Source organism: Lipotes vexillifer, unplaced genomic scaffold (genome assembly GCF_000442215.2).
Source record: "Lipotes vexillifer unplaced genomic scaffold, Lipotes_vexillifer_v1.1 scaffold818, whole genome shotgun sequence".
Lineage (NCBI taxonomy): Eukaryota > Metazoa > Chordata > Mammalia > Artiodactyla > Lipotidae > Lipotes > Lipotes vexillifer.
Genome location: NW_006771890.1, coordinates 1294624 through 1310045, shown reverse-complemented (window position 1 = coordinate 1310045; position 15422 = coordinate 1294624). Strand labels below are relative to the sequence as shown.

The window sequence follows — 15422 nt, the reverse complement described above, 5'->3', positions numbered from 1 at the left end:
AATCTTGCTCCGTTTAATCAGAACAACTTCTACATTTCAGTCAATCTCGTGTAGAATGAGAGGACAAAAGGCTTTAAAACCCAGAAAAAAAATTTTTTCATGGTGTTTACATGGTCTCAGCCACCTGAGAACTTTTAGGAAGAAGGATCAGTTATGAATACATTCACGTGCACGACATAATCACTGCTAAAAAAGGCAAAAGCAAAGGTTTAATTTGGTTCTGAATTTCTTTAACCATACAGAAACTACAGTGTGGCATCAAGGCATTTACATTCCAGAGTTAAGTTCTTAAAATCACACACCAAAAAAAAAAAAAAAAAAAAAAAGTGTCCTTTATATTATTCAAAAGAACCCCCTTAAATCTAAAATGATAAAATAATTTACGGGAGCGGGGGCGGTCTGTGAATGATCCAATCAAGCAATCTTTCCTTGAAATTCCTCTGTTCCAGCTCTAAAGTAGGAAGTTTGTATCTATTTGTGGGGAGGAAAGAATAGAGAGATTTTCTTCTCAGAGATGTTTCCCTTAGGACAATGCTATGTCTGTAGATGCTGCTGGATTTCCTCAAAGAATACCCTCACTCCATGGAAAAATAATTGCTATCCTTTCCCTGTAAAAAATCACAACCTCACAGACTTAGGCAGGTCTAGACCAGGCTGGAAAATCAAACCCGTCTCATGCCCTCATTTACCAGAGGTAACATGAAGTCTGAAAGGAAATGCGATTTAACCAAGGTCACATAGCTGATTAGCAAAACTTCAAGGCCCCTAGCTACTAATGCAATACTCCAAGAGAAAATAATTACTCTTTTCCCCCTCTATTAATGACTACCAGCATGAGAAAAGCTGCTTTGTTTTGAAGCCTGTTTATTTATTTTGTTGTTGTTGTATTTTGCTATGGACAAGTGAAATGTCAGATCAAGGATTTTCTGTAAGGGGCTGACTTTTATGGCTTTTAAAGGTATTCTAAGGAGATTATAATGTTAGATGACAAAGATTTCACATACGACCTCAAGTCACGCCCGTTATTGCTGTCAAATACTCATTCTTAAAGGCAGATTATGTCTCCTCTGAATTCCTACTTGTGTTGTAAGAGGCCACTCCTGCCACAGATATATGGTGTCTGTAGCGCTGATTATGGGAGCTAGGAAGGTGGGTGCGGACCTGCCCAAGAGAGGAAACCTGAGTTGTAAGAGCATGTTTCCCTTCTAATTTTTCTCCTTTACAATTTTAAAGATGTTTTCTCTATAAGAACATAACTGTTTAATAAAATAACTTGATACTCATTTCACATAATATTCATTAAATATAATTAATCAGTTATCTTCTTCATAATTAGTATACTCATATATTTGTAACATATTAAATGGCAGAAAAATCTCATTTAGATTAAGAAAATTAGCCATTTCATGAATTTATTATAAGTAACAACAAAAGCCAACTGCTTCAATAAAAGCTGCCATTAATATATGAAAATGTCTTTGAATGTTACAGCAATAATTGAATCACTTCTGGTCACGCCATAAGTATTTATTTTAAGAAAGAATTAGCTTTTTCTAATTGAAATTAACAGATGACAACTTCATGAATTACCAACAATGCTGGCGATTACCAGTCAGCTGCGGATTTTAGTGATTGTATCACCATTATGAATTTCAATTAATTCTAACAAATATTTGTGGACATATGACTAGATGTCAGGTGCCTGCTCTCATGGAGCTCATGTTTTGCTGGAGACAGAAAATAAACAAACAAATCATATAGGGGCGCTCAAAGAACAGAAGGAGTAAGGCAGGAACACAGCAGACACGAAGGAAAGGGAAGTATTGCTATTTCGCAATCTTGAGAAAGTTGTGTGGCTCTCTGTAAGGTATGTGGGACATCCAGACTTTGTTCTTAGTATAAGCAAATAGTATAAGTAATAAGTAACTTGTATTTTTTAAAAGTCACAGTGGTTACTATGTAGATAATAGATCCAATTACCAAATGAGGGATGTCTCCCTTCTGTCCGTTCCTAATAATACCAGTAAAGTGATGCTTAATCATTTTTACTAAATCATTATATCTTATTAAGAGATTTTTTTATTACATAGGTTCATGGGTCAGGATTTACCATTCTAGAAAACTTCTTTTTGATGTATTTGATAGACCTTTTTCTTTTTGATAGACCTATTAAATAACCCACTATAACTTTCATCTTAAATTTATTTCTTTATAAGATTTTGTCCAGTGCAATTTAAGGTCAGTGTTAAAATTTGTGATTCCATGAGGCAACATAACTGATTGGTCTTTGGAGCCAGACAGTCTCAGGTGTGAGTTTTGGCTGGTCTATCCACTGTGGTATAACCTTGGGCCCAACGTGTGGCCTCTCAATCTTAGTTTCTCCTTATGTAAAATGGAGATAATAACAGTATCTCTCTCACATGACTGTGGGGAGAAGAATTAAATGAGATAATGCCTGGGAAGCATTTAAGCCACTGCCTATACCCAATACATTTTAAATAATGGCACCTATTACTCTTATCATTGTTCCTATATTCTATTAGTATTAATTAACCAGCAAAGAGAGCTATCCTAAAAATGTCAGTCATGAAATTTTTTTAATTTGAAGAATTAGGATTACTATATCAAATGCACATACTTGGAGTTATTTATATTACAAAGACCTACCCCACAAACTAAACTGAAAGTAGAAAACATGAGAATTAATTCATCTGTGTACATATCAGGTGCTTCATTAACAAACAGTCTTAAATGAGATTACAAAATTTCTGTTGAGGTGTCTACTTTCTACATTGCCACAAGATTCAAGCTTTACTTTAAAAATTCAATAGCAGTTGGCAAATTCCTAGACCACAAGACCCTTGATGAAATCAGCAACCTAGGGGCATTCTGGCATTCCTAAGGGCTGCCAAAGAATTTGCTAGAGAAAGACCCCAAGGTAATTTCTGGGATCTGCCAATGACCTCTGCAGTCAGCCATCTTAATGAAAGATACTAAGGTTTCTGGCAATGTACTATGGGACTCTGATATTATGGTTAACAGCACCACTATAGATATGCCCAGAGGGCCTCGATGTCCCAAAATGTCCCCTTTCCAAACTGGCTGATATCTGAAACATCACAATCACACTGTGTATGCGGAAACAATAAAACTGTGATTTAAAAGTATTTGTTTAATTGAAATGTTTAATAAAGTCTGAATTGGTGGTGTTTTACTGTGTTTAACATATATTTAAAACAAATATGTTTTAAACAAATATTTATTTTAAATAAACATTCCCAGTTTTGAGAAAGCCCAATTGAGAAAACCCAAGATAAAAAGGAATCACAAAAGAACCAATGACTTGATAGGAAAAGAAAGGGCTTTCTAAAGTAACATTATAGACTTCTCTAAACACTATTACCTACAAATTAAGGTATACATTGTCATGATAGAAAAAAGAATGTTGTAACAAGAAAGACTAGGACAAAGGGGAAACACATAGGGGTTTTATTAGATTATTCATTATTGATAAAATTAAAGATAAAAGACCTAGGTTTCTAAACACATAAGTAGCAAAGAAAACAGAGAGTCACTAATGTGAAAACGTTCCACAGACAAATAAATTATAACTTTGGGAGGAGCAAATAATGTCATTTTTCCCCTCTGAACTATTAAGTAAGGTGACTGTTCAAACAAAACCAAATCAATTACCATTGCTATAAAGTTGCACTTTCTGTCTTTAAATTTGTTAATATTAATATTTTTATCTGGATTTAGAACAGGGGATGGTAGCAATATAATTAAGCTATAGAAATTATAAACTTTTGAGAAACAATGTTTGCAGTCCAAGATTCTATAACAAAAATGCATTCTTCTCTTTCTTTCAGCTAGAAGATGGCCTTGTGGTATTTTTGGAACAAAGAAGTCTATGTTGTACTCACTACTTACATTGTTAGAGTGCAGAAGATTAAACCACTGGAGTCTTCCCTATTATGTATAGTTGATCATTCTCTTCATCTCTTTAATAACTGTTTCCTAAATCCAACTTAATTGGATTCAATAAATTTGGTATTTTTAGGACATCTGCTACATGAATGGAACTATACTAAGTTACAATGAGGAAATTTATGAAAATCATTCGAAGACATAACACAATGCCTAACCTACAACAAAAATTACTAGACATGTGAGAAGCAAAAAAAATGTGGCTTCAAAAGAAAACAGCACTCAATAGAAACAGAAATGACCTAGATGCTGGAATTGGCAGAGAAGGAATTTAAAACATCTCTTGTAGATATGTCTGAGGACTTAAAAGAAATCATGAACATAATTGGTGCATAGATGGGGAATTTCATCAGGAAATAAAATCAATTTTAAAAGATTTGATAAACAACAAGGTCCTACTGTATAGCACAGGGAACTATATTCATTATCTTGTAATAACCTATAATGGAAAAGAATATGAAAAAGAATATATATATATATATATATATATATATATATATATATATCTGAATTACTTTGCTGTACACTAGAAACTAATACAACATTGTAAATCAACTATACTTCAACTAAAAAAAAGATTTATTGAAAATTCTAGAACTAAGAGTACAATACATGAAATGAAAAAAATATGAAAAAAAATATATATATATATATATATATATATATATATATATATCTGAATTACTTTGCTGTACACTAGAAACTAATACAACATTGTAAATCAACTATACTTCAACTAAAAAAAAGATTTATTGAAAATTCTAGAACTAAGAGTACAATACATGAAATAAAATATTCCCTGGATGAGTTTAACAGTAGATTGGAGACCACAGAAAAAAAAAGGGCTAGTAAACTTGGAGACCAATTAATAGAAAATAGACTGGAAACAAACTAAACAAAGAGCCACACTGACCTGTGGGATGATATTAAGCAATCAAACACAGATGTGACTTAAGTTCCAGAAGAAAATGTAACAAGAATGGGGCAGGTACAATTTTGAAGAAATAATTGTTAAAAATTTTCCAAATATGGTGAGAATATACAAGAATCTCAGCAAGCTCCAAGCAGAATTAATATAAAGAAAATCACATCTAGTAACACCCTTAATCTATCACACTGTATAGTATACCGAAAATCAAAGATAAGGAGAAAGAAATCTTGAAAGCATGAGAGAAAAATGACTCAGTGTATCCAGAGGAACAAAGATAAAAATGATGGAGGACATTTCATCAGAAACATTAAAGATCAGAAGAGAATGGAATGATATCTTCAAAGTGGTAAAAGAGAAATATAAACTGTCAAGTAAAAATTCTGTATCCAGCAAAATTATCCTTCAAAAATGAGGGCAAAATAAAGATATTTTTAGCTAACCAAAAGCTGAGGGAAGATGTTGCTACCAGACCTTCAATGCAAAAAGGAAAAACAAAACAAAACAAAAAAGCTAAAAGACGTTCTTCAGGCTGAAGAGATATGATAACAGAAGGAAACTCAATGAAATGAAGACTGCCAGAAACAGTAAATGTGTAGGTAAATATCAATACATACTACCTTATTTCTTATTTAATTTTTTAGAAGACAGCTGTTTAAAGCAAAACTAAAACAAAATAACATCTTACAGTGTTTATAACACATATAATAGTAAAATATATGACTACACGAAGGAAAGTGGTAGGTAGAAGTACACTATTCTCGTTTCAGATGGAGTGGTACTTCGCACAGTAAATTAACTCAAGATACGCTGTGCACTTAAGTTAAAGATGCCTATTGTAATCCTTAAAGTAACAACTAACGAAACATATCTTAAAAAGGGAGATTAGAACTTTCCTGGAGGATGAGGGTCACATCTCAGTTTATGGAAGTCCCACAACCTAGAACAGGGCCTATCAGGTGCTAAGTTCTGAATAAATTTAAATTAAGCAACAAATGGACACACATGAATAAAACTAACAGGATAAGAAATGATAAGTATCATTAAAGAGGCAACAATAAAGTATCACTAGGTGAGAAAGACTATTATATGGAAAGATAAAATAATTTCAATTTTGCATTTATGGAAAATACAGGTATTATGGGTTCTCTGTTGTTACACACACACACACACACAGAGATGCACCAGAAATGCACACACTATTGTTTTTGTTCCCCTGGCTAGAACTTATAACTTTGTGTGGAGATTTCTTCTAGCCCTGGAGGAGGTAAATCTACTCACCACTCAGTCAAGACTCATTCTTCAGGGATTTGCACCAAGGTCCCTTGAACTCCCAGACCAGGCAAGGTCTCCCGTCCTGCGTTGTAATTATGCCCTGTGTTTATGTTTCTTTTCTTCCTTCCTCCCTCCCTCCCTCTCTCCCTTCCTTTTTATGGCTGCATTGGGTCTTAGTTGCGGCGTGTGGAATTCTCTCTAGTTGTGGCACGTGGGTTTTCTCTTCTTTAGTTGTGGTGTGCAGGCTCCAGAGCACCTGAGCTCTGTAGTTTGCAGCACGCAGGCTCTCTAGTTGAGGCGTGCTAGTTTAGTAGTTGTGACGCACGGGCTTAGTTGCCCCACAGCATGTCAGATCTTAGTTCCCCAATCAGGGATCGAACCTGTGTCCCCTGCATTGGAAGGCAGATCCTTTAACAATGGACCACCAGGGAAGTCCCTGCTTACGTTTCATGTCACTCATCATGATCAAAATTTTAAAATTATTTCTGTCATCATGTCTTTAAAATCTGTCACTCGCATTAGAGCGTGTGCTCCATGAGAACAAAGACAGCATCTGTCTAGCTCTTGGCCATATCCAAAACCCAGTGCCTGACCCACAGGACATCACTGATAACTATTTTTTGAATGAATCTTGGCACATGAGAGATGAATGAGATTTTAGAAATCATCTAGATATTACAATCTGTCTTTTTATGGATGAGCAATCAGTTCCTTGAGCAAGTAAATGGTCCATTTGGGACCAGAACTACCAGAACCTCCATTTTCAGACCTCTAGACCAAAGCTCTCTCTGTAAAAGTTATAACGTTCTAGCCAAATGCACGAAAATGACAGTGTGTGTGCGTGTAACAACGAAGAAATTACTTTGACTTTTAAATGCTCACACTTAAAGATTCCTCAGAAACTATTTACATATCAGTCTTGTGAATAAATGACATATGGCAAGTCCTAACTAAGAAACATCTAATGTAAGATCTTAAAACGCAGAAGACTGTGAACCCTGGCCAAGCTGATAAAAAGAAAAAGGAGGAGAAAAGAAAAAAAAAGGATCCCCTGATAAATTACATCAGAAAAGAGGGGCTTATTTTAATACAAAAAGTGTGAAAATTTCCTTCTCTTTTCATTCTTTCTCCTATAGATGTGAACCCTACCTTTCTTGTTTAGTGCACAAAAGTCAATGAGCTATCTCTATAAAAAAATCTATTTCCAGTTCTGGGGTCTGGGTCTTCCGTGTTCCACCTCCTCCCTCAGCAAGGAGTTCAACACCTCACTCAGTCCAAGAGAGCAAGGATGGATTGGGGCTTCAGAGAAATACATGAGAAACGCTGTGAGGGCAGTCATCTCCTCCACCCAGCAAGTACTTCTACTAAACCTGACCTTTGCTCTCCTTCACAACATACTGTTTTTCCCCAGGGCAAAGCCTCACTAGCCAGCAAGGAGACGCTGTCAGGAAAAGGACAGCTCTACTCCGCTGTTTGCTAGATGCCCTTCCTAAGCCTTATGAGAAAGGCTTCCTTCTCCCAGTGGCTATCTCCTCCCTGGGTTCTCCTTCAACACAGCCTCCCAATGCAACAGGCAGTGGCAACAAGGTGGAGGAAGATGCTCTAGCAAGTATCACAAGCTGTCCCACCCCGAGATTCCCCATCAGTGGTCTCTACCTCACTTCCGATCCAAACCCCTCACCCCAACTCTGAAATCAGGACACTGTGTGTGCAAGATAGGTGACAGCAGCTCGGCAGTGACCAGGAGGGGATGTTCAGGACACTGCGTCCCCCCAGTTCCCTTCCACTCACACTTTTGTTATCCCTCTGAATGCCATCAGGCTTTTTCCGCCTACTACTTACAAAGCAACAAAGAAAAATTATTATAGAAAACTTTGTAATCAAAAAGGTTTCCGTAGGATACACAATTCAAAACCACAATTCTTTTTTTTTTCCCCACTGTGCACCAGCTCTGTGCAATTGGCCCTTATTTAAGACAGCTTTCAAAGAAGATATGTTTGCAGTTCAAAGATAAGCAGGTTTTTAGTAAACTGTCAAAAGGACTTTTTTCTTCTTCACTGCTGGTAGAAAAACCCCAAAAGAAAGAATAAGTAAGAGGAGAAGGCTTCTCTCTGAATTATACTACATGCACAGACCTAGTTTTCTGGAAATTCATCAATAGCTAGGATAATCAGGGCTAGGGGCTGCCCCCACAACCCCACCCTTGCCCCATCAACATAACGAGAATGAAATGCTAAAATGATCATATGTGATAATTAAGACAGTTTTTAAACTCTTTTCTTATAATTATCAATCTCATATGTGCTCTACATTAAAAACTTATGTTAATTCAAAGCATGCAGTTAAAAAAAGGGAAGATGCCATTTTAACAAGGCCTGTGTTTGCATCAATTCTAACTGAAAAGTGCCCTAATGGAAATATCAGGGAACAAAGAACAAAACCAAGAGGCCAGCCTGGAACCCACAGGACACCATACAGGGGGACAAGCCCAAGGGCTAAACCGACACCAGTGTCCACAAGAAAGTTTTCCAGCCAATGAACCCACGCAGCTCTGGTTTGTGTGCAGGACGCTGCACTGTGGGTTGTTCATATATGCTACCCTTCAAAGGCTGTATTTTGCCTCTTGCCCCAACATAGTTTTTGTTAAGAACTAACAAGCTAGGGCCATATTTTAGGACCTACAGAAGGGACTACCAATGTCAAGGCTATAAGCTCATAAAGAAAAGGCTAAACCTCTGGAGAAACTGTAAGAGGAAATTTAAGTGATAAATAAAATCCGGACAATAAGGAGGCATGACTTTCTTTTGGTAATTTTTGATGATTCTACCAATGAAAAACAAATTCTTCACTTTTAAAGCACATGATGATGCAAAGACACGAAGACTCCAATCTAAAGTAAAAGAAGAGGCAGATCCAGCATTTCTTTTTTATTTTGGAAACGGGTTGGTGGAGTGGGGGCTAAGACTATGTAACTTGAAGCTGTACAGTTTAGGAAATATCACAAAAACATTTTTTTTTTCTGTAGGAAAACAGACTCCCAGCTCCCTCTGCTCTTCCCGAGCTAATAGCACAGGAACCTCCTCAACATTACTTCATGGTAAGCAGATGGTACTCTGAAATTTTTTTGATAAAAACAATCCACTGGCAGCTGTGGTAGAGAGGTCAGTGGAACCCAGATTAACAATTGATCAGTTCTAATGGACCGTCATAGCAATAAACTCAGAGCCTGTACACAGACCTGCTACCCCAGGAAGAGCAACCGGGCTGACACCCAAGCTGTTAACAGACTTGCACATAACAGCATCAATGTTTCACAGCTTCAAAACCTTCATATAAGCAGACATACATTATTTGATGCATATCCATTTTCTCCAAGTCATCTCTTTTCCAGGTTTCCACAAAAGTGCACATGGTTTACTCTGACCCAGAGAACATTCTGTCATGGTCCAGAGAGTGAATGACACTCTGTAATATTGACAGATTATTTCAACATCTACTCTGTGCTCAGACCACAGCTGTAGCCTCTGATATTCGTCTTGTACTTATACAGAACAGATGACAATGGGGGAGGAAAAACTGGGCCCATCTTCTTTGTTCCCAAGAGAACAAAAACTGTAAGACTCCAGAGACCCATTCTCTCAGTCTCTATTTTTTTTGAGAGGGATACTCATGCTGCATTCGTGTTTCCACCACCACATTTGACAAGGGAATCAGTGTGCTGCACCAGAATTTTATTGTAAAGGATCAATCATAGGAAGGAAGTCAGAGCACTCTTAGAAAATAACAATTGATTCAGATGGACCAAAAAAAAAAAAGCGCTCTAAAGTTAGTTAAGCTAAACCACAGAACACTTTTTCTCTCCTGAAGGATAAATAATCCTGCAAGTCAATTAATCATTCCCTCCCTCACCCAGTTACTTTTTGTAAACAACTGATCTCAAAATAAAATTGACTATATGAGCCATAAACACCAGATTTTCCAAAAGAGTCCTTTGAAAATCTTTGGTGTATTTTTCCTGGTCATCACATCTGAAGGCACTTTGTGTCATTATTGATGATATTACCTTTGATTACCTGTTTTAGATGGTTTACCCATAATAACGCTGCTATAATTCCCTTTGTAATTAATAAGCAATTTGTGGGCAGATACTTTGAGACTGTCAATGTCCTGTTCTTCATCAAACTTTCACCTGCTAGTTTTAGCATCTACTGAAGATCCTTGCCTGAATCAATTATTACCATAATTTTATAACTCCATCATTTCTTCTACATTTAGTAGTTGGCATTCTACTCTAAGAGTGTTTCCTTCTCTTTTATTTATGAATTTATCTATTTATTTATTACCAGATTGGACTCACAGATTCTTATCAAATTTAAGTTGATTTGAGTTGAATTTCTGTCATTTACAACCAGAATATTCCTGAAAAGGCTTCTGGAACTCCCAAGGAGACAGAGTTTCCCTTGGCAATGCATTCAAGAGATCCTTATAATCTTCAGAACTAAAAGGTGCTTCCTGATGCTTTTATCAAATCCCTTCTGGTCCACTCTAAGAAGTCCAAACCCTCTGAAGGGGAGATACACTTAAGACAAATGTGACCAACAAATGGACCCTGGTGTGGCTATAGGAAGGCAAGGTGCTTCTTGCTATTTTCAGCTGACTCCTCTGCTCTTTTTCTGTAGCTCTGCTCTAAGAGTGGGGCTGGCTTCCCCACTCCTCTCCAGGTGTTACCAACAGTCCCCAGGGCTTCTCTGCCTCCCCCTGGAGCCTCTCATGCTTGGCTACATTCTTGGTTCTATTTGCTTCACACGTTGGGTGTTATGACTGAAAATAACCCCCGATGGTGGGCTTGATATTTTCTGTTTCCCCTCCAGACCCATTTTTCACCCTTTTCCACCCAAAGCCTCAGAAAGTCTGAACCAAATCAACTACAGCAACAGTTGGGTTCAGCCAATGGTGGGTACCAGCAAGAGATCAGAAGGCTAGAGACAGTTATCAGTGTATCTTTTTCCCCAGATTCTACACTTATTAGCTCACCATCTCTCTATCAATTACCCTTTCCATATAGCTACTCTCCCTGGGTTCTAGAAACCACCCCCTCCCCTTGCTCCTTCAGGCCAGGAGTGTGGCTTGCCCAGGGGTACAACACCATTGCTTGTTGGTTTCTCTTACCATACATCTGTAAATATTTTCTTTATTAAACTTTCCTCCATTACCCCATTTGAGTGTGCATTCTTTTACAAGGTACAACCATGGGACAGAGACACAGCCAAAGGCTATCTCTGGTATCACCGTCTTTTTCTGTGCTTGAAGATTTATCTTTTCCATATAAATGAAAACACAGCAAAATAAACACTACTTCCTAATTGTGACCACATGGCACTAAAAGAGATACGTTCTAGCAAGGCACAGACTTAAGGAATTAAGATTCACCCCTGTTTTGCTAGCAGTGAGGAAAAGTCACAAACCCAAAGTAACAATACAGATGAAATTTCCTTCTGGAGGGACCCAAAGGAACCTCCAAGCATTATTCAATTCACTTGTTGCCTCTAACTATGTTTTATATATACATGACAGCATCAAAGTCCTTCTCAACCAGACACAGGTGTGCCATGATTAGATATGAGCTCCACAACAAAAGTTTATTAAGCAGATGTTCAAATCCCAGGTCTGTGAATGATTTAATTTTTAAATATAATTAACAGTCAATTCAAGGTTAGATCCATACATAACAACATTGCTTTCAGTCACTTACAATGCAGCCATGGAAGAGGGATTTGGATATATTCTGCCATCTATCTTATCAATTTACCATTAAAAGCTCTGGTGATTATTGCCAGTTGACCGATTAACTCCCCCAGAATTAGAGAGGAAACCTGGTTACATGCATGTAAGTGTGCGTTATCACCTATTGTAACTTGCATAGTGGAAAATGGTTGAGGATCACTGTCCTGTCTTGTCAAAAAACAGGCACATTTATTTCAACCCTGTACCATTCTCCCAAGAGCCTTCTCTCCAAACCTCTGAACCCTGGTGTTCCCAGTATACCTAGTGTTTCTCCTTTGGCAGCAAACACACAAAACAATTGAACTCAAACTATAATCAGTTACCTGCAAGTCTGCATCAAATTCATGTTTCAGGTGTGCTTCCTCTGCAGCCTCCACCAGACGCTGGCAAGATAGAAAGCAACACAAAGGATCAGAACTGTAGCCTTGATCCCATTTCAACAACATGAAAAGACCGAAGTTTCTCCATTGCCCAAAAATGACAGATCATATCATGGCATGTGAACTGTGACCTGGTGCCTATGCTTCCATGAAACTGAAAATAACATCAGTGTCAAAATCTAGTTTTTGCTTTCATCATCCAGTCACGTTCTGCATCCACTTTCGTAAAAATTCAAAGACACTGACCCTTGAGGCCAGATATGGACTCCAATACCTATCTAGAAAAGTGCATTCCTTAAGCATAGAAGGCCCTTAGTCAAGATTTATTGAATTGAATAGAGTCTAACTCTAAGTGGGCTTTCTTCCCCAATGGTTTAGAAGTAGCACTTAATTCCCTCAATTTAAGGTCAATTCTTTCTGCACCCAGCTCTGGTACATAATTATCAAATGACAGTTATTTGAATTTAATGGTACCTCAACGCCACTTTGACAATCTGCATCCCAATAAGAAAATCACTAAAATGAAATCAATATGCAACACCTGTAAGTACACAACTCTTGTTATTCTTCTTAGCTCAGTAAATTCAACCAATTCATATTATTATGAAAATAATTTCATAAAATTCCATTTAACATCAATGAGTCAACTATCAAATCATTTATTCTTTAATTTGAACTTTCCAACAATAAGTTATTTCCCACCATGAAAATGTATGTTACAGGATACTGCAGAAAACTCGTTTAGTGAAATAATATTTCACTGAAATTTTACTGAACTAAAAGCAAAACCTTAGATTCAAGTAAAAAAATTCAACCATTTCTATTTTTTCCAGTTATTCTTGTAGCCTATACTGTCTTTAGCTTGCTTTTTCTTGACATATTATAGAACTGAGTTTAACAGACCCTGTTTCAAAAATGATGACATTAGTATTAATTTCTAAATGATCACAAATCAACAGACAAATGTTCCATGAATAATTATAATATTAAATTGGACACACAAATAAAGAGAGTGAAATTTATCTGGGTAAGTTAGGCAGCAGTACGAGCACTAAAGCCCTCTCTCTCCACCAGCGTTGCCCATCCCAGTCCTACAGAATCAGAAGCTCTGGGGCTGAGCCAAGCAACCTGTTTTAAGAAACTCTCTTGGTGATTCAGAAGCTGCTGAAGTTTGAGAGCCACTGACTACAAATAGCACTCACCCCAGACCCCCTTGATTTATGAGCACCACCAACCTTCCAAGGTTTCCTAAATCTCATTTATCTCTTTAAAATATGTATATATATATATATATATATATATATATATATGTATTTCCACTATAAGACATAAAATACTTTATAGAAGAGAGGCATAAAACAAAGGACAGGGAACAGAGAAAAAGCAAAAGGAGAGACACACTGTGTAGACTGGACACACTGGCCCCAAACTTTCACTGGGTTGTGGTCTTCTTGGAACCATCCTAGTCAATGAAGCTTGTTAGTGTCCTGTGATTACTTGACACAATTTGCATATGTATCAATGTGGACCCTGAAAAATAAATGACTGACAGTGATTTAAGAAATCTATGTGAGAGCTTATTTTCTTAATCATTGTAACAGATTTAGAATGTATATGCATGTATCATACATTCTAAATTACATTTACATATTGAGCTTTACAGAGTGTGTATAACCAATATTACGCATCTCTGAACACTTACATATCACAAAAACCCATTCATTCTGACTGTATTTACTTAAACTCATAGAAGTTGTTTTCTCATGGTGTCTAAGCACTCTGAGAACCCAGGGAAGAAATGTCAATGAAATGGACAAATGACTGAAAGATAAGAACAAAATAAAATTTCTCAATTATCAAGACAGATAATGTTGAAAAAAGTGAAAAATTGGAAATGCAAAAAAAAGAAAAAGAAAGCTGTATAGGACCAACAAATAAGAGAACAAGACAGAAATAATAAGCAAGTTGAAGTTATCATGAAAGAACATAGCATGAAATTCATTTCATATATATTTTATTTACATTTATATGTATGTATATGTATATCACACATACATGCCAATAACAAATTTGTGTGTAATATAACATGAAATGTATTTCAACTACAAATATTGCAATACAAGCCATGGGGCACAAGAAGATAACACATTGGAAAAAATTCTGTAATATTGTACAAACCACTGACATCAGCCATAACACTGTTCTTTGTGTGGAGCTGTGAGCCCATGAGAATTTTAATCCTGCTGGCCAGTTTTTATGTTCATTTTCTAGTTAAATTTGCTACATGCCTTTTTTTAACTTAATTTATCTCACATATTTGTTTCCATAAAGATATTTTCCCATCATGCTCACTACAGAGCTTTAGGAGATATGATTCATAAAAAGATAGTCAACAGGCAGCCACATATAATACTGCCTCATGTGAAACACAGAAGTACTTTGGAACAAGACTCTTTGAAAGGACATACCCTTCTTGCCATGGGGTTATCCCAATCTGCTCTCTTGATGCCAGCAGGAGACAGGTCTACATTTTATGGGAGAATTCAGGGGGAACCCCCCCACACACACACACCAAGAACAGGCTCAGCTGCTATGCACAATTATGACAAACGGAACATCAAGAACTAGGTACCTTTTGGAAAGAACAAAGCATAGTCGATCTTCTTGAAACACTCTTATAAAGATAAATGAATTAAAAGAAATGTTATTTAATAAGGAAATCATGTGCCATAAATTTACCTAAAACAGAGTAGTCCTGGGGACAGAGTTCCTATTGTTAATAAAATAAAAATAAATTGAATCATCATTAACAAAATCAAAACCACTCAACTTCCAGCTCTGATGCTTGCCAGTAGAAATAACAGCCCAGAATGTCTCTTTCTAAGCAAATATCCTTATCATCTAAGTCAAATTAAGTATGTTTTTTTTTTAACATCTTTATTGGGGTATAATTGCTTTACAATGGTGTGTTAGTTTCTGCTTTATAACAGAGTGAGTCAGCTATACACATATATATGTTCCCATATCTCTTCCCTCTTTGTCTCCCTCCCTCCCACCCTCCCTATCCC

General features: G+C 36.7%; 1 protein-coding gene across 1 annotated transcript in view; it reads right to left on the bottom strand.

The window, feature by feature from the left end:
• The window catches only part of CACNA2D3 (calcium voltage-gated channel auxiliary subunit alpha2delta 3), a gene marked incomplete at its 3' end in the record, with an annotated part of 652765 nt that overhangs the window by 411175 nt on the left and 226168 nt on the right, over positions 1 to 15422 (bottom strand). Inside the window, exon 4 of the mRNA XM_007447233.1 lies at positions 12298 to 12357. Coding sequence (XP_007447295.1) covers positions 12298 to 12357 — 60 coding nt within the window. The remainder of the gene's footprint in view (positions 1 to 12297; positions 12358 to 15422) is intronic.